General features: G+C 33.4%; 2 protein-coding genes and 1 pseudogene across 3 annotated transcripts; 1 reads left to right on the top strand and 2 right to left on the bottom strand.

Moving 5' to 3' along the window:
* Positions 1 to 8,600: 8,600 nt before the first annotated feature.
* Positions 8,601 to 24,450, bottom strand: LOC105324296 (mortality factor 4-like protein 1). Of its 2 annotated transcripts, none has more exons than XM_034468395.2 (15): positions 24,340 to 24,450; positions 21,289 to 21,335; positions 20,916 to 20,983; positions 20,484 to 20,570; positions 20,252 to 20,343; positions 19,745 to 19,857; positions 19,253 to 19,405; positions 14,510 to 14,629; positions 14,096 to 14,197; positions 12,832 to 12,933; positions 12,311 to 12,399; positions 12,100 to 12,199; positions 11,889 to 11,964; positions 11,524 to 11,608; positions 8,601 to 9,184 (listed from the first exon to the last, which is right to left on the bottom strand). In XM_034468395.2, exons 1-15 carry the CDS (start codon positions 24,365 to 24,367, stop codon positions 9,100 to 9,102), a joined length of 1,347 nt encoding a protein of 448 aa, XP_034324286.2. In that variant the 5' UTR covers positions 24,368 to 24,450; the 3' UTR covers positions 8,601 to 9,099. The 2 variants fall into 2 exon arrangements, with proteins under 2 accessions (XP_034324286.2, XP_034324287.2); XM_034468396.2 differs by having other exon boundaries at positions 8,602 to 9,184; positions 14,105 to 14,197.
* LOC105323554 (uncharacterized protein KIAA1958-like) lies at positions 15,577 to 17,287 on the bottom strand. Its single transcript, XM_066086958.1, has 2 exons — positions 16,420 to 17,287; positions 15,577 to 16,202 (listed from the first exon to the last, which is right to left on the bottom strand). The coding sequence occupies exons 1-2, from the start codon at positions 17,105 to 17,107 to the stop codon at positions 15,577 to 15,579; spliced, it is 1,314 nt and encodes a 437-aa protein (XP_065943030.1). The 5' UTR covers positions 17,108 to 17,287.
* On the top strand, positions 23,062 to 24,005 carry LOC136276079 (uncharacterized; annotated as a pseudogene).
* Positions 24,451 to 26,096: the final 1,646 nt, after the last annotated feature.

Genomic DNA, 26,096 nt, shown 5'->3' with positions numbered 1-26,096 from the left:
GAGTGCACCCCTGCGAATGTTATTGTCATTCAAATTTTAGACCACGTGGTTTTATTTGACCCTTTCAGTTTCGCAGTTAAAATCGTACCTCGTGTTTAAAGTCTATTTCACAGTATCTAGGTTCTTATAGTCAAATATAAAATCTAGAGGTTTATTGATTTTAAACTTTATCTTCATTAATTGGTGAATAAAATGTGTTCTAGAAATAAATGTGACTATACAAAAATTAGTTTTTGTCTGCTGTTGCAACAACTAACATGCATAAAAGAGATCCCTCCTGAGGATTAATTTTCGATCCGCGCCTGACCTAGTAATAACATCAATAGTAAAACAGACTATACCATTTTATGCAGAATGTTCCTTGAAAATGGCTCGATATACTAAGTTTTAATGCAAAACAGACACCCATTATTTTTTTTAAAAGATGGTATTGCGCACCACAAGCATCAAACATGGCTATGATTTTATTAAGCAACCCAATGTTTATATTTTCAACCACTCTACACGTGTTTGAACACGAACGATAACTCTGTTCTGAATATTATCGTTTAATATAAATAACTGCTAAATGATAAAATAAGACATACATCTTGAAAGCTTTTCCCGTTTTAACATAAATCAAAGTAGGATATGATATGAAAAACGACCAGTACTTACGTATTTTGAGAATAATATGTTTTACGGTGCTACCGTTCTGGCGAGCGCAGCAAGAATTATACACATACCTTGCATCATTGTCAACTTATAGTTTTATTTAGGTATCAACGAATGTCAAAGAATTTTTGAGAGAGTATATTGCTCTACAATAAGTATGCCAAAGGTACTAATTTTAATGGTTATGATACATACAGCGCAACCCACTTCCCAGAGAGAGAGAGAGAGAGAGAGAGAGAGAGAGAGAGAGAGAGAGAGAGAGAGAGAGAGAGAGAGAGAGAGAGAGAGAGCCCGGTACCTGTTTGTAGGTGTGTAATTTCCCACTTTTAAATTTAATGGTCTGACTATATCCCATATCTACATAATTTTTTTAACAGTTTATTTTTTTATTTTATTCCTTTTTGATTTATTTCAAAATGTCCTATTGTTTATTTCCTCCCTACTCATTCATGCACAATTAGCTTAAAAATGGATCGATATGACAGTAAAGTATGGCTCTTGCTAATATATATACATAAAATCTCTATATTAAAAAAAATTAAAAACAAATCATACGTCAATGAGGCAGGTATCGCAGTCTGTACTGAAATAGCTAGTACACGCATTACAGATGTTTGATCCACCTCTAAATTTATCGCGGGAAATATAGCGCGAGTGCACTGTGACGTCATCCATGACTTTGTTCGTCTTTGTTTACGTTTCTCGACTCATTACGGAGGTATGGAAGCATGTAACAAATCTTTTGAGTCTCGCCAAAGCATATGCGGTACTCAAAACGTGTCTTCAAACTTTAAGTCACTATAATTACGAGTTAAAAGTCGGCCATTTTTGGCATAGCACCACGGATGAAAACATTAGAGAGCATTATGGGACGTAGACAAAAAATTTTGTTTGATGAACTGTAGGTTTAGCTTGTTCTTTTTCCCGCGCACACTGGTTCTTAGAGCTCGCTTCGCTCGCTATTATCCGAACACTTATACTTCCGCTCGAAATTTCACAGGAACTGAACAAATATCGGTGAAGTCTCGTGAACTTTCATTCGAGCACCTCAGGATTTATTACTTACTTAGCAACGATAAAGGAAACATTCCGAACACATTCGCAGGGGTGGAGTGGTTAATGCAGAAACATTGACTGGGGTGTAACCTAAATCCCGATGACTTGGATCATTATTGACGAAATGGCCTTAGAAATCTAGTTAATGAGGATTGGCATTGCCTTGTTGGCTGACACTGTGGGAAACCTTTTTTGAAATACTAGTATCATGAGTGGTTTGATTATTGGAAAATGTTTTGACCACATTTAAGACAATTATGTGAAAATCTACTGTCTCATTTGAAACAGGGTCCCCTCAAATTGAAATCATTACAACGCTTGTGCTAGTGCAAGCTAGGAGCAGGCTTCTGCTCAGGCACGGATCACTGACCCATATATAAAATTTTAACGACATTTTTCAAATTAATCAAATGGTTCTTTGCCCTTCTCAATCGAAACTGTATGTCATTGTCCCTCCACCCCATCATTGTTGTGGAGCGTGATGTACCTAGTCATATATATATGGAACTTATATACATGTACATGTACTTGATTATACCCTGGACATGCTGAAGAAACTTTTTTCAGATATATAGCAGCATAGATTAAACATAGGTAATCATAAATAACAAAGCTCACCAAGGCGAGGCATCACCTTTATGAGGCATCACCTGTACGAGACCACCTTTATCATATTATATGAAAATCAAAGTTAATGATCTTGCATGTTCGTGGATACTGTTTTGACACAATATCGTATATCATATGTTTAAAAACTGTATGATAATCATATCGTCATTTAATACCAAATTAAAAGATACAGTGTTTATCAATACAATAATATAAAATGTGATATTGCATCCTATGATACTTACAATATATATCATCAATATAATACTGTAATGAATAATCATACAATATGATATTGTAACATATAATATGACATTGTATCATGTTATTAAAGCATTGAATCATTATTTTTTGAAAGATATAGTCTTATAACTGCAGTGGGGTGTGCATACAAATTGAGTAACGCGCGCTAGCGCGTTATGAACATTTGTATGCACACACCACTGCAGTTATGAGACTACATCTTTAAAAAAAAATAATGATTTAATGCTTATATTTACATTTTTTTAACTTCTTGCCTTGTCTGCGAATGTGATTTATACGTCAAAATTTCTGTTTTATCCCAAGGGTAAGTTCAAATTAAAGAGGTTCGTTCCTCTGTTTTTGGGGAGCCATTTTGGGTCACCTCTATTCTAGAAATTATGCATCATATTTTGAATCTACTCATAAATTCAATGTTTATAATGTCAATTAAATTATCTTAAATAAAATAGTAAAGAAAAAATCACATATTTACAGAGTTTAGTATGGGACTATATTTTGTAGCGGAAGGTTTTTAAGAAGAAAATGAACATTTTTCATAACTCAGTTGTTTTAGAGTACCGTCAATTAAAAATTAAAATCAAGAGAAATGTTTTCTTCACCTAATTGATATTTTGACCTTTTTGCACTGATAAAACGCTATTTTTATCCATTACCAATTCAACATGTAATGAAATTATTTAAAAGTCTCAAACTTTTTCTCATATTATGATAAACTTGTCGGAAAAAGCTTAAAATTTCAGAAAATAAAACAAAAAGTAGAGGTCTATTATGTAAAATTTAAGATATGGCATGAAATAAGCTGATTTTAGGCTAAAATTGGAATTCATTTTTCTTTGACTTTTATGAATTATAAGTTGCCAATATATATCGATAGAAATATTAAAAAATTGTAAAATTATGTTTTTCGTCACAAAATGAAGATGTCCTAATGCACAAAATATTTGGAAATTTTGTTTGAACTGAAAATAAGGAAGCTAAAGTGACGGTACTCTTAAACAACTGAGTTATGAAAAATGTTCATTTTCTTCTTAAAAACCTTCCGCCACAAAATATAGTCCCATACTAAACTCTGTAAATAGGTAATTTTTCCTTTACTATTTCATTTAAGATAGTTTAATTGGCATTATAAAATTTGAATTTATGAGTAAAATCAATATATGATACATATTTTCTAAAATAGAGGTGACCCAAAATGGCTACCCAAAAACACAGGAACGAACCTCTTTAAACCACTATACGATACATCATGTGTTTTTCTCCAACTCCCTAAAATTGATGTATTTAAAACAAGTTTTATATTAACATTTTAAAGGAATTACAGTTATAACATATCATTGATTTTGTTAACAAATCTATATGAAGTAAAAAAAAATACATTACAGTCTGAACGTTTATTTTGCTAAATGTCAAGGTTTAACGTTAGGCTAATGCAGGGTATTTGCGAGTGGTAAAATGCAAATATATGTAATAAACAACGATAATTTAGTGAACATGGCGTTATGAATAGCAACTGCTCTGCTGGCATATTTTCCATGATGCGCTAGCGCGCATCATGGAATATGACAGCAGAACAATTGCTATTCATAACGCCATGTTCACTAAATAACGTTGTATATAATTGTATATTACTGAAACCAATATCATATTATAGAATATCGTATGATACAATATTATAGATCGAAATATAATGTTATACATGTATAATATTGTATCATAATATATACCACTATACAGAAGAATATCATGATACAATATCATATCATAAAATACTTTTAAAAAATTGATACAATATCATATCGTATCATATAACTTCTTTACAACATAACATATGATATTATATTGTATCATATTAAACAACAGTGTTTCATACCATACAATACTTTATCATAGGAATCATGTAATATCATTTAACAACAACCACATCTTTCTATCATGCAGGTTTAAGTGAGGTTGGAGATTTCTTTAGCATCCTTGATAATGGAGATCAGGCTCTGCATCTGAAGCAACCTCTGCGTTTCATTTATAATATAGTTAAATCAACTATGCAAGCTAGCATCTATAAAACATGTGACCTGTTCTAAAAAACTAAACCTCATCTAGCATCCGTAAGGCCTAAAAAAAAAGAGAGTTGTGTGTTTAGGGTAACCCGACCTAACCTACAAAAATGCCCCGATCCTACCATTTTTAGATGTCTGTTTTTATCCGATTGTGAATTTTATACTATTTTATTAAAAAATCCGTTTTTAAATATGACACAAACAAACATTCTTAGGATTCATGCAGAAAAAAATATGAAAAAAAAAATCCCTACCTACCTAACCCAATTTTTTCATCAGTGTTACCCTAAACACACAATTTTTTTTATAGGCCTAACCTATGGCTCATATTCAGCATTCAATTGTCAGTTGCATCAGTATCATAAGACGCATCACCCATGCAAGTTTGGTGAAGTTAGGACCAGTAATAACTAAGATATCATCATCAGAGGGCACCAGCAATTAAAACCTTAACCTCCTCCAGCATCTGCAACCTATGGCTCAGATTCAGCATTCAAGCCTGTCATGTGCATCTGTATCATAAGACACACCATCCATTCAAGTTTGGTGAAGTTAGGACCTGTAATAACTAAGATATATTTTTAGCATCCTTGATAATGGAAATCAAGCTCTGCATCTGAAGCTTCCTCTGCGATTCATTCATATTACAGTTTAATCAACTATGCAAGTTTGAAATGGTACTATTATCTCTGTAACATGTGACCTGTTAAAAAAAACATAACCTTACCCAGCATCCGAAACCTATGCCTCAGACTCAGCATTCAAGCCTGTCAGGTGCATCAGTATCATAAAACGCACCATCCTTGAAAGTCTGGTGAAGTTAGGACAAGTAATAACTAAGATATCATCATCAGAGGGCACCTGTTTCAAAAACTTTAACCAGCTCTTAAAACTTTAATCTCCTCCAGCATCCGAAACCTATGGCTCAGATTCAGCATTCAAGCCTGTCAGGTGCATCAGTATCATAAGACGCACCATCCACACAAGTTTGATGAAGTTTGGACCAGGAGTAGCTAAGATATAATCATTAGAGGGCACTTGCTCAAAAAACTTTAACCAGCTCGAAAAAACCTTAACCTCCTCAAGCATCCGAAACCTATGGCCCAGATTCAGCATTCAAGCCTGTCAGGTGCATCAGTATCATAAGACGCACCAACCATATAAGTTTAGTGAAGTAAGGACCAGTAGTTCTGTAACTAAGATATTGCTATCGAAGGGCACCTGCAACAAAAACTTTAACCAGCTCTTAAAACCTTAACCACCTCCAGCATCCGAAACCTATAGCTCAGAATAAGCATTGAAGCCTGTCTGGTGCATCAGTATCATAAGACACACATAATCCATGCAAGTTTGGTGAAGTACGGACCAGCAGTAACTAAGATATTGCTATCAAATGGCACATGCAACAAAAACTTAAACCTGCAGTTTAACCTCCTCCAGCATCCGAAACCTATAGCTCAGATTCAGCACTCTAGCCTGTCTGGTGCATCAACTGGTATCATAAGACACGCCATCCATGCAAGTTTGGTGAAGTTAGGACCAGGAGTAATTTAGATATTGCTATCAAAGGGCACCTGCAACAAAGACTTTAACCTGCTCCAAAAACCTTAACTTCCTTCAGCATCTGAAATTTAGGACCCAGATTCAGCATCCAAGTCTTTTAAGTCCATAAGTAGGTCCAGATGCATCATTTATGCAAGTTTGGTGAAGATAGGACAAGTAATAGCTTAGATACAGGACCTGCAACAAAAACTTTAACCAGGTCCGGACGCCGACGCCGGGGGTATAGCATAAGCTCCCCTTGACTTCGTCTCGGTGAGCTAAAAAGCAAGATAAAACAAACAGAAAATATGCAAAATTATGTTGACTAACAAATAAAATTTACTCAGTTTTGCTAAAATTCAAACTTTGTCAGAGCCTAATTCCATAATTTAGTAAATATATCGATTGTTATGTCAATAATAATTCATTTCATAAATACCTTTTGTATTTAAAACAAATTTTACTCATGAAATTGAACTTTTTAACAATTCCGATTTGAAAACTCAAACCCTGAGTAAACAACGTCCTTAAGGTTTTAAGACTTGATTAAAGGTTTTGAAACAGGTGCCCTCTGATGATGATTTCTTAGTTATTACCGGTCCTAAATTTACTTGCATGGATGATGCGTCTTATGATACTGATGCACCAGACAGGCTTGAATGCTGTATCTGAGCCATTGGTTTCGGATGCTGGATGAGGTTAATTTTTTTTGGAACAGGTCACATGTTTTATAGATAATAGCTTGCATAGTTGATTTAACTATAACATATTTGAATTGCAGAGGTAGCTTCGATGCAAAACCTGATCTCCATTATCAAAAATGCTAAAGTAAATCTCCTACCTCACTCAAACCTGCTTGATAGATGTGTTTGTTGTTAAATGATATAACATGATTCCTATGATATAGTATTCTATGATACGATACACTATTGTTTAATATAATACAATATTATATCATGTTATATTGTAAAAAGTTATAAGATACGATACTTTACTGTATCTATTTTTTTTTTATATTTTATGATATGATATTGTTTCATGATATTGTTATGTATAGTATTGTATATTATGATACAACGTTGTATAATATGATATTGTATCATTATATACTATTTTATCATGATACTGTTACATATGATATTGCAATATATAATATTGTATCCTATGATTCGATATTGTATATCATATAATCATATGATATGACTAGTTTATATAATATATTATTATATCACATGAAATTGTATTATATGATATTGTAATTATATATATTGTATCATGATACAATATGTATAATATGATATTGTATTATATAATAGTTTACTATATCACATGATATTGTATCATATCATATTCTGTATCAAATATAATACAGTATCAAACAACACAATATCATATTATATTATTCTATATGATATCATGATGTACAATATTGTGATGTATTTAGTGATATGATACTGTATCATATACTACTATATTTTATCATATATTATGTATTATGATATTGTATAAATGTTACATCACGTGTTACAATATCATATATCTTATCATTATTTATTACGATATTTTATTGTATCATATGATATATATCATTGTAAGTATGATAGGATGCAATATTGTTTTTTGTATTGATAAACATTGTATCTTATAATACATTGTACTGTATGAAATGAACATACGATTATCATACAATTTTTTAACAGATGATATTGTGTCAAAACAGTATCCATGAATATCCAAGATCAGAAAGTATGATTTTCATATAATATGATAAAGGTGGTCTCATAAAGATGATGCCTCATAAAGGTGATGCCTCGTCTAGGTGAGCTTTGCAATCTGTGATTACCTATGTTTTTTAATTGAAAAAATTGAAATAGAGGATTTGAAAATTCTTAATTTGTTTTATATTCCAAAATAACCTATCATGTGTAATATAAGCAATACCGTCGTTGGTAACTTTATTTTGTATTTGTCATTAAAGAATGTGAGCAAAATATAGTTTTAGTTTTTTTTGCCCCTTGTGCAGATGCAGAAATTTTCTTTCAGGGATGGGAGATGTTCCATGCTTTTCTAAGTATTCTTACTACGTGAATTTTATAAAAGGATTTGGGGGGGGGGGGGGGGGGGGGGGTCGTCTCGGAACCTAGATCAGTGTATGGGCCCTCTTTGGTCAAAGACTTAACATATATAACCATTATTTTTCTAAATTTGAGACAGAAGTATGATATTAAAAGAATCATACACCATACCAGATCAAGTGAGAGCAACTATCGCAGATCCTAATTATTATTAAAAATCATATCATTGCAACTGCATGTTCTATTAGGTGCATCTGGATATATAAAAGCTGTAATAAAAATTAAAGACCAAACTTTTATAATTTTACTATATTTGCATGTATCTTAAGTGCATGCAACCAGTAACACATAGAATCATGAACTGTGCTGGAGTTGTCCCACCAATAACTACTGTGTAATTCTGAACTACAAATTGTAATACATGTTAACAACTGTGCCTCTAAAATCCAAAACCATATTGAATACAGGATCACTTTCTTTCTGCCCTGATTCAAATATGGTATCTGTACGAAACAATATCCTTCATTCATCAACAATGGTGCATCATTCACACATGTGACAATAAAAATCAAGCATCGAGATGTAAAACTTCTCTTACATTAGTTCTCTGGTAATAATCCAAGTACATGTACATCAAAATCAAAGCATACTCAAATAATGCCATGTTTTTTTTAATACTACATGTACAACAAACATGTATGTTGTAAACATATCTAAATTGTTCATTTTTTAAAAATCTCACAAAATACATGTAAATGGTAAAACTTGGAGAGAGACAAGGAAACCAACAATTGTCCCACTATTCCATCATGATATCACTTCCAGGCTAGGTGAATAACGGGTTATATTGCTTTACGGTGGTACTCTGGGGGTGCCACAATGTAGTCATTTAGGGAAAATAAAGTGGACATATTTTTCTGCATATACCTGAAAGAATAATGAAAACAGATAATGAAAACTGTAAAGCTTCATTTTCATTAATCTAAAGGATATCAGTAAAGTTATTGACCTTAATCTTTACTATAAGTGGTAGAGATTTTACAAAATGTATACACTGAATGTTTTAATTTGATAAAAAAAATACAAAGCTTAGTAATTTTACATTGTATTAGATCAACACACAGAGTATGAACAGGGCCATAAAACTTCGACAAGCTCACTACTAATCTCAGTTTCACTTTTATTAAAAGAACAAATAGAAGAAAAGTGAGACTGAGATCAAAAGTGAGCTCGTCTAAGTTTTATGACCCCTGGGCCAGTTATTTATCTCTTTTCCCCCTGATGCCACCATATGACGCATTTGTCATTTCCCTACAAGGTATTCTTAGCTTCCCCCTGAAGCTTTTTTCACTGTTTGAGTGGTATTGTTTTACTATAGTTATTGACAAGAATTATTGTCTGACCATGTCATATGATATACCATTGTGATCGGGAAAGATTGAACTTTAACATTATAACTTTAGAGTACACAAATAAATTAACAGAAATTAATTAGGTGAGTTTATTCAGGTAATTTTACCTGTACGTTAAAAAAAATTACTGTAAACATGAAAATTAATGAATGAAATTTTAACATATGATCAAATATTGTTCAAAAATATTTTTTCATGTTTTGAATAATTTGTTTCTTGTTTTATCTTGCGAATTGAGACCAATACACAACAATCAGATTTAATCAAAAGTGTAGAAATTCATCCCTAGAGTAATATTCTATCAAACTATCATGGTTCATGTATCACTGCAATCAGAATTTTTCTAAGTTTTGCATTTATAATTATTTTTTATATAAATTATATCAGATACCTGTAGTAAAGGTACAGAAATTCAGGTAAAAATACCTGTACACTTTTGTATCTATTGTCTGCACAGTTACATGTATAAAGCAATATTTATTTCAAAATAGTTATTGTAATTCAGTCAAAACATTATACTATTCAAAGGGGGATTTCAAAACATTTAGTTCAGACCCAGGTATGAACTAATAATTTACCGACTTCGACAAGTTTCGTTTTTTGGCACCCCCCCCCCCCCTCGCCGATGTATAGCATATACAGCATTGTATATTAGTTTCTATTGGGTTTTATTTCTTAAATAATTTTATGGAACAGTATAACTACAAAATACTGGGAAAGATCCACAGTTAATGTGTTGAATTTATAAGTTAGATTATGCCCAGGCTGACGCAATGCACATGTGCCGATGTTCGGAGGCCGCCATTGTTGTTGTCATGCAGGTGTCATGAATTAGCCCTAATTCACCGCTAATCAACCAAATTCCTGTCATAAACTTCAAAGGAAGTGGATTGGTCATGTTTATTTCCACTTGGGAGTAATTTTAAACACACAGAATCATCTAGAATATCTAAACCAATCTCTGTCATGATCGTCCGATGCCGCCATTTTTTTAAACTTCACAGGTGTATGTATCACGTGATATCTGTCAACCCATTGCATAACCTGACTGTGTATAATCGTCTGTGTAAGGTAGACACCATTAGGTGTTATTTGCCACTCAATTTTGCTTCAGACAAGTAAAATAAACAAAGAAAATTGGGGTTCTATACGGACGCGTCATAAGTCGTCATTAGGGAAATGACCAATGCGTCATATCGTGGCATTAGGGGGTAAAGGGTAAAATGCTTCAGGGGGAATAGAGTTATATGCATATACATAATTTCATTTTCTGAAAAGGACTATGTGCGGTTTTATGCATTTTTTGCACCCAAAATCAAAGTTTTAGAAAGAGTTTTATAAATAAGGTGTAAGATAGTTGAAATCATATTGGAAATGTTATCACCACAGTGACGTCATAATGTAGAAATGACGTCATGAAGATTGCATCATTTTGATAAATTGATGTTTTGTAACAAAATATGGATGTTTTTCGACTGGGAAACGTCGAGCGAAGGCTTGCTCAAGTACCATTTTTTAGTATAATGTGTATAACTATCTGAAGAAAAACATGTGTTAAAATCGCACTTGAGCAGACCTGCGCTCTATAATTCCGAATGCAAAATATAGAGCAAAAATGAGAATATTTTCTATTTTTTGCAAATTTGCGGGAATTAGGTCATTTGTGTGACGTCATAGATAATCAGCGAATGAGCAATGATGACTAAAATCAAGATTAACGTTATAGGCATCCTCTATACAATGATTTGTGAAGATTTTATTTTTATACGATACTATCTAAAAATTGGTTGAAATCGGGGGCAGATATTTGACCATACCGCACATAGTCCTTTGTCCGACAAATATTTTACTTACTTCAAAAAGTCATGCAGATGATTCTGTAAAAGTTGTATGCTTTTCTCATCCAAAGATGTATAAGCCAACATTCCTCCAAGTTTAACTGCAATAAAAGGATCAATTAAAAAGCCATGTGTATATGCAAGCCACATATAACATGTACATGCGTATACAGGTGATCAAATCTCTTATAAATGTACTTTGACTGAGAAAAGTTTCATTACAGTAATGTCTTCGTCGGAAATCCACAGTTGATTTCTCGTCATTCCTTTCTCCATTATGATGGAAAAAGGAACGATGCGTAATCAACCATGGGTTACCGACAATGAAGTAATGTTAAAGGAAATCAAATTAAAGGTGAAACACATTTTCACTATTCTTACCAAAAAGTCTAAGCAAATGGACGGCCCCATAGATTTCACTCATTGGTTTACTAGTATCTTGATTTTCCTTCATAATCTGCAAAAAAAAAAAACATTCATGGAAATACATCCTAAAAGGTTGCTTTGAACAAGAATAAGAAAAGTATTTTCCACCCCCCCCCTCCCCCATATTAAAATGATAAAATACCACGGCAGTTCAAATAACATGTACCTCTCCGTACTGTGGTCTCTCGAACTTGTACAACAGCTGGGTACCTAACATAACGTTGAAGTATTCTCTAATACCCTGTGTGACCTCTACAATTGCATCTCTGAAAAACAAAAACAATAATTATTCTGATAATCTTAAAGTAAATACCAGTAATCCAAAAGAGAGTTTACTAGTTTATGAATTTTGATATAGAACAAGTAAATGGACATACTTGTTTACATTGCTGGCTTTTGCAGATTTTGTGCGCACATAATCATCCAATATGCTATCCACCGACATCTTACATGGCAGAGAAACTACCTGGAATGATATAAATATTCTTTGAGTGTGACTGTCAGACAAGCATCAAACTTTTGTGTGGAATCTTACTTGTTTTGTATGCCTGTGTGTGTGTGTGCTTTACATTTCACTGATTAAATAATCATGTGGGAGGCCTCAACATAACAAACAAGTTTTATACTGTGTTCAAACACAGTTGTGATTATACTTTATAGGAATAATCACTTAAAAATTGTTGTTGTTACTTGTAATACAGTATGTGTTTAGTATTCCAGCAGATCTTGAACAAATTCAGTTATTGAGATTTTCAAATCATTCCATGACCTTCTTCCTCGCTATGTATATGTTATTTATACGAATCATTGTAAAGCAGGTCTTTAAAAAAGCGTGTTAAAATCTTCTACCGGTACATATTTTACAGGTAAATCTGATTACTCCTATATAGAGAGTCACCTGTTTCTGTCGTGTGACGAGGTCCCAGTCATCCACCAACCAAGGCTTCAGTTCCTCTGGAATCTTGATTTTTACCTCTATCTTGGCTAGGAATGACTCCTCCTTCAAAGAAAAAATAATTTATCATAAACTCAGAACTATGATAAATTATGCATGTGCAACATAATGATCTTATAAGAATATCATTTTTCTTCTCATAAGAACAAAACATACACAAAATGGCATGTACTTGTACATTGTATTTGTACATACATCCATTTTTATATCATAAAAAAGGATGCATTGCTAATTGGTAACAAGCAATAGGGAAAACATCTACCACCGAGTAAGATGAGATGCAGAATTGTACATACTCAAACATTGAAGTTACCGGTACACAAAGTTAGGCCCAAGGGGAGAAAAAAGGCTAAGTATAATCCTTTCAATGATGACATCTTTAATGTACATACTTTTTAAAATAAGCTATTAAAATACAATGCGTATATAATGCAACAGTTTAAACTGTTATGGAAAAATCTATAGTGAAATCTGATATTGCCTTACAACACCATACACATGTACAGTAAAACTCGTTTAGTACAAACACGGATAAAGCAAATTCTTGGATATAACAAAGTTTTCTTGAGTCCCCGGTAGAATTCTTTACATATCTTTGCAAAATTTTATGGTCATAATGAATTCGGATATAACAAATTTACGGACATAGCAAACTGATTTTGAGTCCCTTAGAGGTGAATAATAACGAAATCTAACACTTTTATAACAAATTTCTAAACTAAAAAGTTTGCACTACTATTTAACATGATAGTTTGAATGAATTTATTTTCATATAAATTTTTCAATTCACAATCCGATAATTAAAGGCATCAAAGTAACGTATTTTTATGTTAATCCTCAATTAGCAAAAATTATAGTCTGGTGAAAGAAAACATATATATAGCGAATTCGCTATAATTGTTATTACGAATTCGTTATAGGGATATAATGAATTACAAATATAACAAAGTAAATCAATTAGTCCCTAGAACTTCGCTATAACTGAGTTTTAGGTATTATTTTAACTTATTACAGTTCCTAAATTCTAAAATATGATATGAGTGTGATGTTTAATGATTTTAGTGAAGTAGGGAGAGATTAGGAAATCAATATTAGATTGCTTGTAGTGGGGTAGGTTCTGAGGGTTGTGAGAATGGGATGGGGGAATTGTGTGGGTGGGATAGGGGGTGTGGGTGTACAAGCTGCAGTGTGGGTCGATCAATAGTACCGATTCTACCGTAGGATCTGGTCTGGGCCGTTTCCTCTTCTGTTCTGTGGAGGGGGTCCCTGTCCCTGTTGAGGTTGTTGATTCATGAGATCCTTGAGATGACTACATCAAAACAAAGTACCAGTAGTTAGATTACAAAGTACAAGTAGTTAGATTACAAAGAACCAGTAGTTAGCTTACAATGTAAATATATCAACACTTCATCACCTTGTGACCTGAATTTGTTTCTCTTCTCTCAACCAAAATTTCTACACTTTAATGCATTAATTGAGAATTATTTGATGTGAATAGGTTCATTATGCAAAGTAAAAACTATTTTATCTACACTAAATAACCAACTGATAAATAACATGGTCATCTACATTTATAACTCAGTGAAGCTTACACACTGTTTTATTAAGACAAAGTCCTTACTGTGTCTGTGACAGCTGTAGCTGGTGGTCGTCCCCGTTTCTTTGCTGGTTCACTGGTCACTGGAGTTGAAGGTGTGCTAGGGGTAGATTCTGGACCAGGTGCAGGGGTGGCTGGCCCAGTCTGAATAACACAAACATCAAACAATAAGGAACAGATATACTGAAACCAGAGTCAGTTTAAAAAACTTCATTGACTTTTTAAAGATAAACGTGAAACTGCTCTTCTGCAGCGCATATTGAAGGATGATAGGGAAATATTATACAGTTGTTGACTGGGGTCGAGGGCAACAGTTGATCTGTTGGACCGGCTCGCAAACTGTTGCCCAAGGCCGAAGGCCGAGGGCAACAGTTTGCGAGCCGGTCCAACAGTTCAACTGTTGCCCGAGACACAGTCAACAACTGTTTTGTTATACCCCTCCTATTTTAATTAAAAAATCACTGATCTCATTAAAATTTAACAGGATTTTACTTAAACACTTGATATGGAGCAAAGAATAAATTGTTCAACTGTTACCTGAGACACAATTAACAACGGTTTAGTTATATCCCTACTTATATAAGTATGTTATAACTAATTTATCATTATATATATTTAATAAAAAGAAACACTCATCTCACTAATATTAACAAGATTTTATTTGAACACTTATATGGAACATATAATGAATAAATAATAGTTCAATTGTTGAATAATCAGGTAAATTATTATAAAAAAAAATATCACAGTACATCTGATTAAAATTATCACATTTGCAATGTGTGAAGATATTTAAAATGTGTTTATAAGCTTGAAGTAAAAGCAGAATTAATAAACAGTGAAACATTAGTTAACAACTTTAAAATAAAACTACAAAAAATGTACATGAAATTAAATTATGATCACAGACATTTTAAAAAATTGCACAAGTTTTAAAAAAATTGAGTACATTAAAAACATTTGTAGCTAACATTTTGTAAACAAATAACTTCAACAGCAAACTTTAATAAAATTAAATACATGTAACATCAAACACCCAAAAGATTCCTACAGGCACTTTTTTCATACATACAGCAAGTTATGCATACAATTTAGTTATTGTGTATTGTAATGTTGCAGCCATGGAAAGAAAAAACAGATTTAGCTGTTTTAACATTAGGAATGCTGATTCCAGTTTCATGAAGATTTCCAAACATGGGGTTGTCAAGAATGGCAGCTAAATCTCTGTCATCAACATCGACAATGTCCTGGAGTTCTTGCACATTTGAGGCTAAATCTGGCATTAAATTGTTCTCAATTTGTTGAAGGGGTGTATGTTGAATTGGCGCGGACTTGCATACGGATAATTTTGTTGTTAAGGCATCTGACATATTGCGTTTTTTGGAATTGCTTAATTTGGAGGAATAATGTTTTAAGCTGCTTTCTGATTTATGTTTAGAAATACCAATAATGTGTCGAGACTCGTAGCCACATTCATCCAGCATGGTTATGCAGGTGGCTCGTATGCAATGATTAGTATACACACATGTAAGTCCTGCATCTTTGCTAATCCTCTGCATCATACTTCCTAAGACATTCTTTCCAACAACCATATTGTCATACCAGACAGGTGAATGATCATCAATGCTTGTCTTTGGACGTTGCCATAGAGAGTCGCAGTCTGCATTTAGCTTGGCGATATACTTCTCAAAACTCATAACTGGACAATTGGAATTTCCTACAAAATATTAAACAGAATCACAATTTTTAATACATGTATTTGCATTGTCATTTTGTATATATATCATCTAAATATATATGTGTGTAATACATTTTAGGATAAATTAAATAGAAAAAAAAGTTTTAATTATGCACACATTTATTTTGTTATATATAAACTTGACATGAATTCTTAGCAAATATGAATGGACAATTAAGGGCTTATATGCACTCACCGGGTTGCTCATACATCCTTCCTCCATCCTGGTCATCATCATTACAATTCAGACCTCTATGATTCTTTGTTAGCTTTGCAGTGGTGCATGCGACATACCTCCTGCTGTCATGGTCCTTCCGGATTACATAGTCACTCTTTTTCATTCCACGAAGATTTTCTCTTCCTCGGTTGCAAAAGTACAACATTATTTCAAAGAAAACTTTCTGTTGAAGGGACTTAGGACTGTCACAACTAAACACACCGTTTTTGTACAAAATTTCCAGGTCTTGTTCGCTTATTACTTCCTTATGCTGCACCTCTCCAACACCCTCCTTCTTTATTTGGACCATGGCGGTGAAGAAAACGTCGTTTGCTGGTTTAAATCTAGCGTCGTTAATAATGTCAACTTCGTGCGATTTTTCGAACGATTTCTGTAATCCATACCTTATGGAAATCATCGACTTTTTGGCATACATGGAGCCGTCTTTCTTCCTCGCAGCGCAATAAAACTTCCTGAGAACTTCCACGATTTCTTCACATGATTTATCTTTTAAAAGATGTAGGGACAGGTCAAGCGTTGATAGATAATCATTCAGTATATTTTCTGCAGTTTTTACAACATTTTTGGTATTCTTACTGTCTCTACTTTCCAAAATTGATCTTATTTCCTCTTCTGAAGCTTCGCCAATCCGAGCAGCGGCAGCCATGTTTGTATACCAAACGACAGGAAAGATAACTCGTTTTCGCGGAATGTGACGTCACCAGTCAACAGTCTTTTTTAACAGTCGATTTTAACAGTTCCAATCTAACAGTTCCAGTCCAACAGTCAAAATGCTGGACTTTTTTTCGTATAGAGTTATATAGTAACTGTTTTACAGGGGTATAACAAGACATACTGTGGTTTCATCAATATTCGTTGACTACCAATTTTCGTGGATTTCGTTGTTAAGTTGATCCACAAAATTTAATGTTCATTGAAGTGCAATATCTATTAACATTTGGTATTGATAGGGTCATTGGCAACAAATTTAATGTCCTTGAAACTGTGATTTTCACTTTATCCACGAAAATTGATACCCTTAAAAATTAATGAAACCACAGTAACATAGTTTAAGAAACGTCATTAAATTATATTTACATCTATTAAGTAATTTCTTCTCTATTTCTTAAGAAAACCAATTGTATTTCATAGCTCCATAGAAACTGACAGAATTGAAATCTACACAATCCAGTTCTAACCAATTTATTGATTGATTGAAACCTTCAGCAACCTTAAGAATATCACGGACTGCACGAAATTATCATGATGATGTCAGACTCAATATCTTATATAAGACGACTTGGCTATTTCTTTTAACTAACAGACTGATGTAAACTAGCAATAGTTCAGTTACTTTTACCTACTTTTTAAGATTAATTCAATAATTTCTTGAAAGAAAGATGTAAATATAAACAATAGGATGCTTTCTTTTACGATTCATGCGGTTTATTATTTTTCTGCAATGTTGCTACCTTCATAACCTGCATGAATCACTAAAGAAAGCATTTAATTGTTTAAATCTAACACCTAAACCTGGTTTTAACATACACAGCAAAAGAGCAGCTCTGTAGTTATCATGAAGGGCTAATATGCATCAACTCTTCAAGTACCGTAATGTATCGTGTATAATATGCACCCCCCAAAGTTGACCAAAAAATGATGAAAAAACAGCAGGTCCTATGTATAACACGCACCCAAAAAATTGCGAAATCACGGCCGCCATTACCCCCCAAAATATCGATGTTTCATGATAATTTTATAATCCATGCGCAATCTCTTTAATTTTGTGATCGGAACATTTCACATCAATGAAAATCGCCGGCCGCCATTTTTCCAAATAACTATCGATGTTTAATGATATTTTCATAACCCAAGCGCAATTACTGTAAGTTCGTGATCGGTACATGGCCCAAGCGATATTAGAGTCAAAGTTCTTACAATTTTACTTTTAAAAAAGGGACGGCATGATTTACATAGGCGGTATCAAATATCATTAGACACTTCGTAAAGAGTTTCTTATGTACAACAGCGGAGAAGTTGAAGATCATCATACAAGTAGAGAAGAACTGCAACAGAGCTTAGTGCTTAAAAGTAATAATATTTGCAGATATAAACCAAAACAACATCAAAAGAAATGATTTAATTAATTATATTCAAACTCTTTGATTGTTGTTAAATAAACATTGTGAAGAAACGTATGTATGTCGTATATCCTCATTATCAAGACGTACAAATGATCGGTGTATTTTTAACAGTGTCTATGTAAAGCAATAACGTTTTTAAAACTGCATAATTGGACACAAAGTAATCGAGTTTAATAAAATCAGTATAATCGCTAATCTTCATGCACTTGAAAACACCCTGTTAAGTCCGACACAAGACAGGTGCATGCTTCTGACACCGGAAATTGTTAAACAAACATTGACCACGCGCCGAGTCAACAGGTGGCTGCTTACGTAATGGTGAATACACTCGCGATATTTAAACTCTGTTCATGCAAGAAATACTGTTGAGTGAGGATAAATATTTCAATACATGGAAATAAAACTAAGAATAAGGTACTTCTGATGCAGTAAAATTAGTATACACTCATACAACTAGCATAACACGCTATATCGACAGTCACTACTCCCGTGGTGTCAAGAATTACTGCTTGAAAAAATGGGGTAAAATTTTAGTCCTATGTACAACACGCACCCCCACTTTTGATCAAATTTTGGCTAAAAAAAAGTGTGTGTTATACACGCGACATTACGGTACTTCGGACATATCTTACTTTATTTTCAGATGATTGATCTATTTTTAACTTTACCTCTGTGGTTGGAGTTGCAGCTGCTGCAGCAGGTGTACTGTTCCCCGGCCGACCCCGTTTCTTCTGTGTCTCGCCCTGGGTGGGGGTGCTGGTGGCCGGTGTACCAGAGGGTGTGGACTCCTTCGTCTCTTGTGAGGGGGTACTTGGAGCTGACTGTCCGAGCAAAAGGAAACAATTAAATACCTTTCTAACTAATTTAAAAGCATGAAATAAATTTTAGCTTTTTCATCTGGAGAACAGGTTTCCTACTTCTTTTTCCAACATCTATAGAAGATATCAATATATGAAAAATACTGGTTTTACATGCTATTCACCACTGATTCTTGACCAGACTTTGTGAAACACATCATTGCGATGAATGAAAATTATCAAAAATATTCTCCTACTGATAAACACAAGTTTCAATAAGGTTCTCTGTAGTCCCAGAGAAATAGAAACTCCTACATAGGATATAAAGTTTTATACACAGATCTTACTGCTGTTAGAAAATACCTCAGTGTCGTTGCGTGTTCTCTTGCGTTTGGAGTCGGAGGGGCCGGAGGGGTTGGGGGTACTAGCTGTGGAGGACTCTTGTGAACTAGCCGCTGACCCAGAGGCACTGGAGGCTTATAAACATGAACAACACACTGTTAATAACAGCGCACCTTACCAAGTACAAACATCTCTGGCTCGCTTATTTAATGTTAATGTATTTTTATCTGAAGTACATGTGTACAGCAAAACTCGGTTATAACGAAGTCACTGGGACCTAAGAAATTACTTCGGTATATCCGTAATTCGTTATAACCGTATAAGAAATTCGTTAAATTTACATAGCTGGGGATGCAAGATGACTTCGCTATATCCGTGAATTCGCAACATTCGTGTTCGTACTAAACGAGTTTGACTGTACTGGGAAACAAATTTCACATCAATCAATCATTGATTTCTATTTTTACTGTTGGTTTCATTAAACAGACATGGATACTTTCTTCTCTTTAGCAACCATAGGCAATGTACCTGTTCCTTTCTGTTTGGATCCTCTCTCCGTTGGAGTGGATGCCCTTTCTTTCTCTTTTTCTTTTACTCTGGTTTTGCTTCTTCCTTTGCCCCTGTCAGTATGTTAACCATACATGAATAAATTATAACATTTCAAAGCTAATATTTCAGACAGCAAACTAAAATATTGTACTGTGTTTATAATTAAGGACATGTATCAAATAGATTGTTATTCATAATTGTATTAACTTACACATGAGCTTTTAGCAATTCTTTCTGTTTCTGCATGCTTGCATCATTGTACTTTAAAACTCGACTCTCTGGAACCCATTCATCCCAACTGCAATGAGGATAACAGACTTTTTATATTTTACTTATATTTTCTACATATATTTTACTCTTGCATTGCTTGTTTAAAATGCTTTGTATATTCTAGTCTGGTACAAATAAATTTTGAATTTGATAATGAAAACTTCAATTGTAATGCAGGTAAATGATTTAATTCTGGTTGGAACTTGCTATTTGATTGGTTAAACAATTTTGAAAACATCATATAACATCATCTTTACAATGCCAAGGTTTGTGATTAACTCCACACATGTGTTGCCTTTATGTATATTACAATATGACATGTGTACAAATTGTTTGATACCGCTAGTTGAATTCTGAATTATAATGAACTTACTTTTTGTTCCATCCATTGTAGTGTATAAAGTATTGATTCACTTTGTCTTTGACTTCAAATTTGACACACTGAAAATTTTCATCAAGTGAACTATTATTATTTCTAAAACATTTTTTAAATATAGTGCAATTAGTAATTACTGGTAAATGTTTTAATAAGCATCAAAATGTGAAAATTATAATGATGCATAATTATTATAACTGATGCATAAACTACAATGTACTCATGAGAAGAATATTTGATTTTTTTTTCTTCTTTTTTTTTTTTTTTTATTTTACGATTTATTGATCATAAATATGATAATGCAATACATTTACATCTATAATCATCCTAAATTAAATTAAAAAAAAAAAACAAACCCCAAAATGATTACCTTTGCTTCATATAGTAGAGGTCCATGAAAGCAGAGAACTTTCTCCCCTATGACAAATGATAGATATGGAAAATATAACATGGACATCATTAGAAATTTAATGTTATTAGCATAGATAATTTAGGTCATATTTCTTTATGTTTAATCATACAGTAAGAGTTTTGCATTGCAAAAAATAATCTATTAATGTACCTCAAAAGAACATTTAACAGTTCAGCTTTTAAGTGGTTTTATTTAACTTCCTTTTAAATCAATTAATTTTAAGATGCAAAATGAAACATTTTCCCATTCTCCTTATACATGTATTTACAATTTTACTTGTTTCTGGATCTTGAAATCTGTCTCAATATGTTTTAATTAAATCACATTGAACTTACAATTCTATGATATTTATACCAGTAAACACTTTAGAGTCAAATGATATTCAAACATCAAATTAAAAATTGCATGATTATTCCTCTTATATCCTCAACAAAGATTTTGCATGACAAATAGCATAAATATACCAAAATGAAAATGTTGAAAAAATTGTGCAAGCTAAAACTGAGGGTTAAAGATGCTTATTTAAAAGATTTCCAATCTCTCCTGTTAGGTAATCTTTTATATTTTGATAATGTCAATTTTTCCAGACGGAAAAAGATGACATAACAATGCGAAAATCTTGGATTATTTTCCTTTATAAATGGTATATATCGATTTCAATTAAATTTCACTGACATGTATGTGAATTGTTAGTGAATCCCAAGAATTCTCCCTTGAAACGCCCCCTCTAGCTTGTCTTTTAGAGCTTTTGCATTGCAAACAACATTAAAGTATCCAGATGATAATATTGTTCAGGGTCTGAATAATAAAAGATGGCATATTTTCCTAATTGAAATCTCTGTAAGACTGAGAAATCTGTCTTTGGTTCCTTTGAATTTCTCTACTGTGTAAAAAAGAGATGACTTGCCACTGAAGAAATCCTTGCTTTTTTCCCTTTTCGTTGATGTCAATTGTACATCTATTTCTTTGAATGGTACGTGTATTTTAAGTTCATTAAAAATTACCAAAAAGTGATTGATGGTAACAAAAACTTTGGACATACTTTCAAAAGAAAACCTGTTTGAAATTGATGTTGTCCTGCACTGATAGTAGTGGCACATATACATTGATTGGCACAAATGATTTAGTTTCATTAATTAAAAGTCAGAGGTTGATTTCAAAGAGCCAATGACTAAATAGAGAAGAACAAACTACCATAAATGTCTTTGAGATACAATTTTTAAGTGAAATGTGAATGGCAAGAGGTACATCCGAAAATGATCTTCATAAAAGAAAGAACGTTTCTTATATTAAAGAATATAGCAAATTGCCACCCCTATTATATTACAATAAAACACACCTTGTGTATTTTCTAGTATACTGGCGTGCGGCCAGTAAACACATATTGTGTTACAGTAAACACATATTGTGTTACAGTAACTAGCTAGAGGGGGCGTTTCAAGGGAGAATTCTTTGGATTCACTAACAATTCACATACATGTCAGTGAAATTTAATTGAAATCGATATATAACATTTATAAAGGAAAATAATCTATTCAAAATAGAATAGAACTGGACAGGCATTTGAGAAGTGGACAGGCATAGCCTACGTAGGTTTAGCCTGTCCACTTTTCAAAACAGAATAGACCTGAGTTCTTGCTGATTGCCATTTCTTGCCAGTTCATTGTTACGTCATTTTATCAACATATAAAATTATAAAGGAAAAATGATGTAACAATGCACTGGCGAGAAATGGTACTCAACGAGAACTGGTCGCACGCCAGTAGGGGTGGGCACATAGTAAGAAGACAAAAAGTTTGGGACGAGCCCCTGTGATCAGACTGTGATTAGTTTTTATGTTAATTCATGTAGAAATGAATGAGGTTTACGGAAATAATGTTTCCGCGCATATTTTTCTATTATTAGGCAGCAAGCCAGCTATGTCACATGTTATTTGTAAAGCGCGATTTTTTAGTGCGCCAATTTTTTTGAGCAACAAAGAGCAAGTTTGAGCTATTTTTTTGGGCGGCATGCCTGATAGCATTTTTTTTTACTTTTGCGCCCTGGAAACTTCTTATCTCAGGGACCTATCTGTGTACCGGACCGTGACTTGTGTATCCAAAACATAAGCCCGCACGCCAAAGGCTTCTTGTTATCCCTGAATTGGACGAAAACTTTGCAGTTTCGTGAGCACCAACTTCAAGTCACCCTCCTGGATCTGCACGGTCATCCACTGTGCCCTGCAAGCGCCCTGCGTAGCTTATTTTGGTTGCTTTTTGCCAACCCTTTGACTTCAGACACATCCCCTCTCCTTCAACGGACAGATGGCAAACCCCTGTCTTACAGCTGGTTTTTGTCTCGACTGCGAAAAATCCTACCTGGAGAGGGCATCACCGGGCATTCCTTTCGGCGGGGTGGTGCCACGAGGGCTTTCCAGCAAGGTTAACAGGGTGAACTTATCCAAGAACTGGGTTTTTGGAAGAGCAACGCCTATCTACGATACCAGGAGTCCAACTTGGACCAAAAATTTGCAAATATGTACCAGTCTGGTAGAGGACTACCTTCAGCCTTTAGTTGAATTTTCCCCCTTCCCTCATTCAAACATTTTCCCCCTGGGTCTGGGAGGTTACTTTTTCACATGTACATGATGTATTACATGTATGTTGTTTGTGTTTAATTGCAAATTGTATATTGAGCATTGCAAAAAATAAAATTTTGTAGGCCCAGGATACTGTTGTTTATTTGAAGTAAAATCGCTATTGTATGGTATAATTAGCCCAGTGCCTATATTTTGTAAAAACACATATTGTGTTACAGTAAAAACTAAACTAGATAAGTAATGTTTCATATATCACTAAATGAATGATGACATGATTCCATATAAATCTAGATGTATCTATCTACCAAATACCGTCAACAGTCTAATTAGCAAGCATAAGAGCGATTTCTGCGTTTGTCAGATACATACAGTAACGCTGATCAATTTTTTTATCATCTTATCTCTTAAACAAGATTGTAAAAATCATTTACCTTCTTGAAATTTCATTTTTGGTGGCATTTTAAGACAATACGTATAACATCGAGATAAATTTAGTTTCAAGTTTGGCGTGAAAAACTGTACTTCCGGTTTTTATAAAATAGATGTTAAAACCGATATAGGGCAAAACATCCGGATTCGCCCCCCCGCCCCCCCCCCCCATATACGGAGGTCTACATTATTGCAGCTTTGGAAACATGAGAGAAAATGTAATTATTGAGATATAAACTATAATTATCCCCCCTGAGATAAATATATCAAGGTACATTTTTATATTTTTGGGAAACAATATAACAGCTAGGGTGTGAAAAATAATAATGAGACCAGACTGGTGTTTGAGACCGGTGCCAGAGAGCTCAGTTGGTAGATCACCTGACTACAGTTTCAGAGGGTCTGGGATCGAATCTCTCTGGTCTTTCACTATATCTCCCATCCTGTTTCATCTGGTGCAGTGCCAACCCCTGGAACTGACAGATTCATTTACTCCTGCCAGGGAAAGAGCTTAGCTGGTGAGATCTTCGAAGGCAAAGATCATTTAAGGGGGAAGAATATGACAGTCAGACAGGTTCGAATCCCAGCACGAGATAGCTCAGTCAGTAGGGCCCCTGACCAGAGATTCAGGAGGCACAGTTTTGAATCCTGGTCTGGTCTGTCATTACATTTAATTTCCATCTGGTTATACACATGCATTAATTTTTGTTTATTCAATTCCGATAAACAAAGTTTAGAATGGTTTTTCATGTGTTAGGAAAATATACAGTCAAACTTTGTTATCTCAAAAAGAAGTATGTCAATTTTTTTCTTTTCACTATATATGTATTTTATTGAAAACAACATTTTTCAAAGATTCGTTAAAAAATACTCTGTAACACCTTGACCAATATTTGAAAAGTCTTGGATCGATAAATTCAGAATATCTCTAGATTTTTTTTCCAACCTTCAGTTCTTGAGTTTTTATTTTCACAATCCAAGGCAAGATTTTATGACTTGCATTTTGCAAAAGATATATACATTGTAGTAGCTGAGCACTTAAAATATCTTTGTGTTGTGTTTGAAATATCATTTTTTTTTTTACAAATGAGTTGTTAGAAAACTATTTCAAGTGCAAATTGAATTTAGTTCAATTATTAAAAATTTCTTCAAAGTCTGACAAAAAATAACAACAAAAATCCTTTTAAATGTAAGTCTTGTTTTCAATGAAATTTAAAGGGAAAAGAGAAAAGTTGACATACTTTTGGCACGTTAGTGTAGATAGGACTGCTTTAAAAACTTTGAGATATCTGATTATTTGAGATATCAAGGGCAAAATACTTAAAAAATAAGTGGCTGGGACTTCCAAATCACTTTGACATCACCATTGTATTTGAGATCTTTAGGTTCAACTGTATCTCATAAAATTATAGTAAGCTACTATGAAATATGGAGAAATATGAGAGCAACGGGGAGGGGGCATATAAAATTCATTTTCAATCGTACTCTTAAAAAATTTCAGCATATCTAATAACTAAGAAAACAATATGCATGTATGGAATGTTATATCAGAAACCATGTTTTCATGAGTAAATTTCCATTAATTTGGACAGTTTTTTAAGGGATTAAAATTTTGTTAATGATTGTGGTTATTTTCCAGAGAAATATACCATCTTTAGAAAAACCAGATCAGCATATAAAGTGAAGTTTGTCAATAGACAGTTAACGATTCCTATTTATCAAGGTAAACAAAAAATGGATAAAATCTAGGTGTTAGCTC

The sequence above is a fragment of the Magallana gigas genome, chromosome 6 (assembly GCF_963853765.1).
Source record: "Magallana gigas chromosome 6, xbMagGiga1.1, whole genome shotgun sequence".
Taxonomy (NCBI): domain Eukaryota; kingdom Metazoa; phylum Mollusca; class Bivalvia; order Ostreida; family Ostreidae; genus Magallana; species Magallana gigas.
Note: the sequence above shows the minus strand (reverse complement) of the source record. Positions and strands in the feature narration are given on the sequence as shown.

Bases quoted from the DNA above. Each gene is read 5' to 3' on its own strand.
- LOC105323554 (XM_066086958.1), bottom strand. From the start codon at position 17,107: ATGGCTGCCGCTGCTCGGATTGGCGAAGCTTCAGAAGAGGAAATAAGA. The intron at 16,203-16,419 runs GTGAGTGCATAT...AATATTTTGTAG, and splicing joins AAGGATGTATGAGCAACCCG to GAAATTCCAATTGTCCAGTT.
- LOC105324296 (XM_034468395.2), bottom strand. From the start codon at position 24,367: ATGCCACCAAAAATGAAATTTCAAGAAG. The intron at 14,198-14,509 runs GTAAGGACTTTG...GTTTTGATGTAG, and splicing joins CTACAGCTGTCACAGACACA to TCATCTCAAGGATCTCATGA. The intron at 11,965-12,099 runs GTACATGTTATT...TTTTTTTTGCAG, and splicing joins AGAGACCACAGTACGGAGAG to ATTATGAAGGAAAATCAAGA.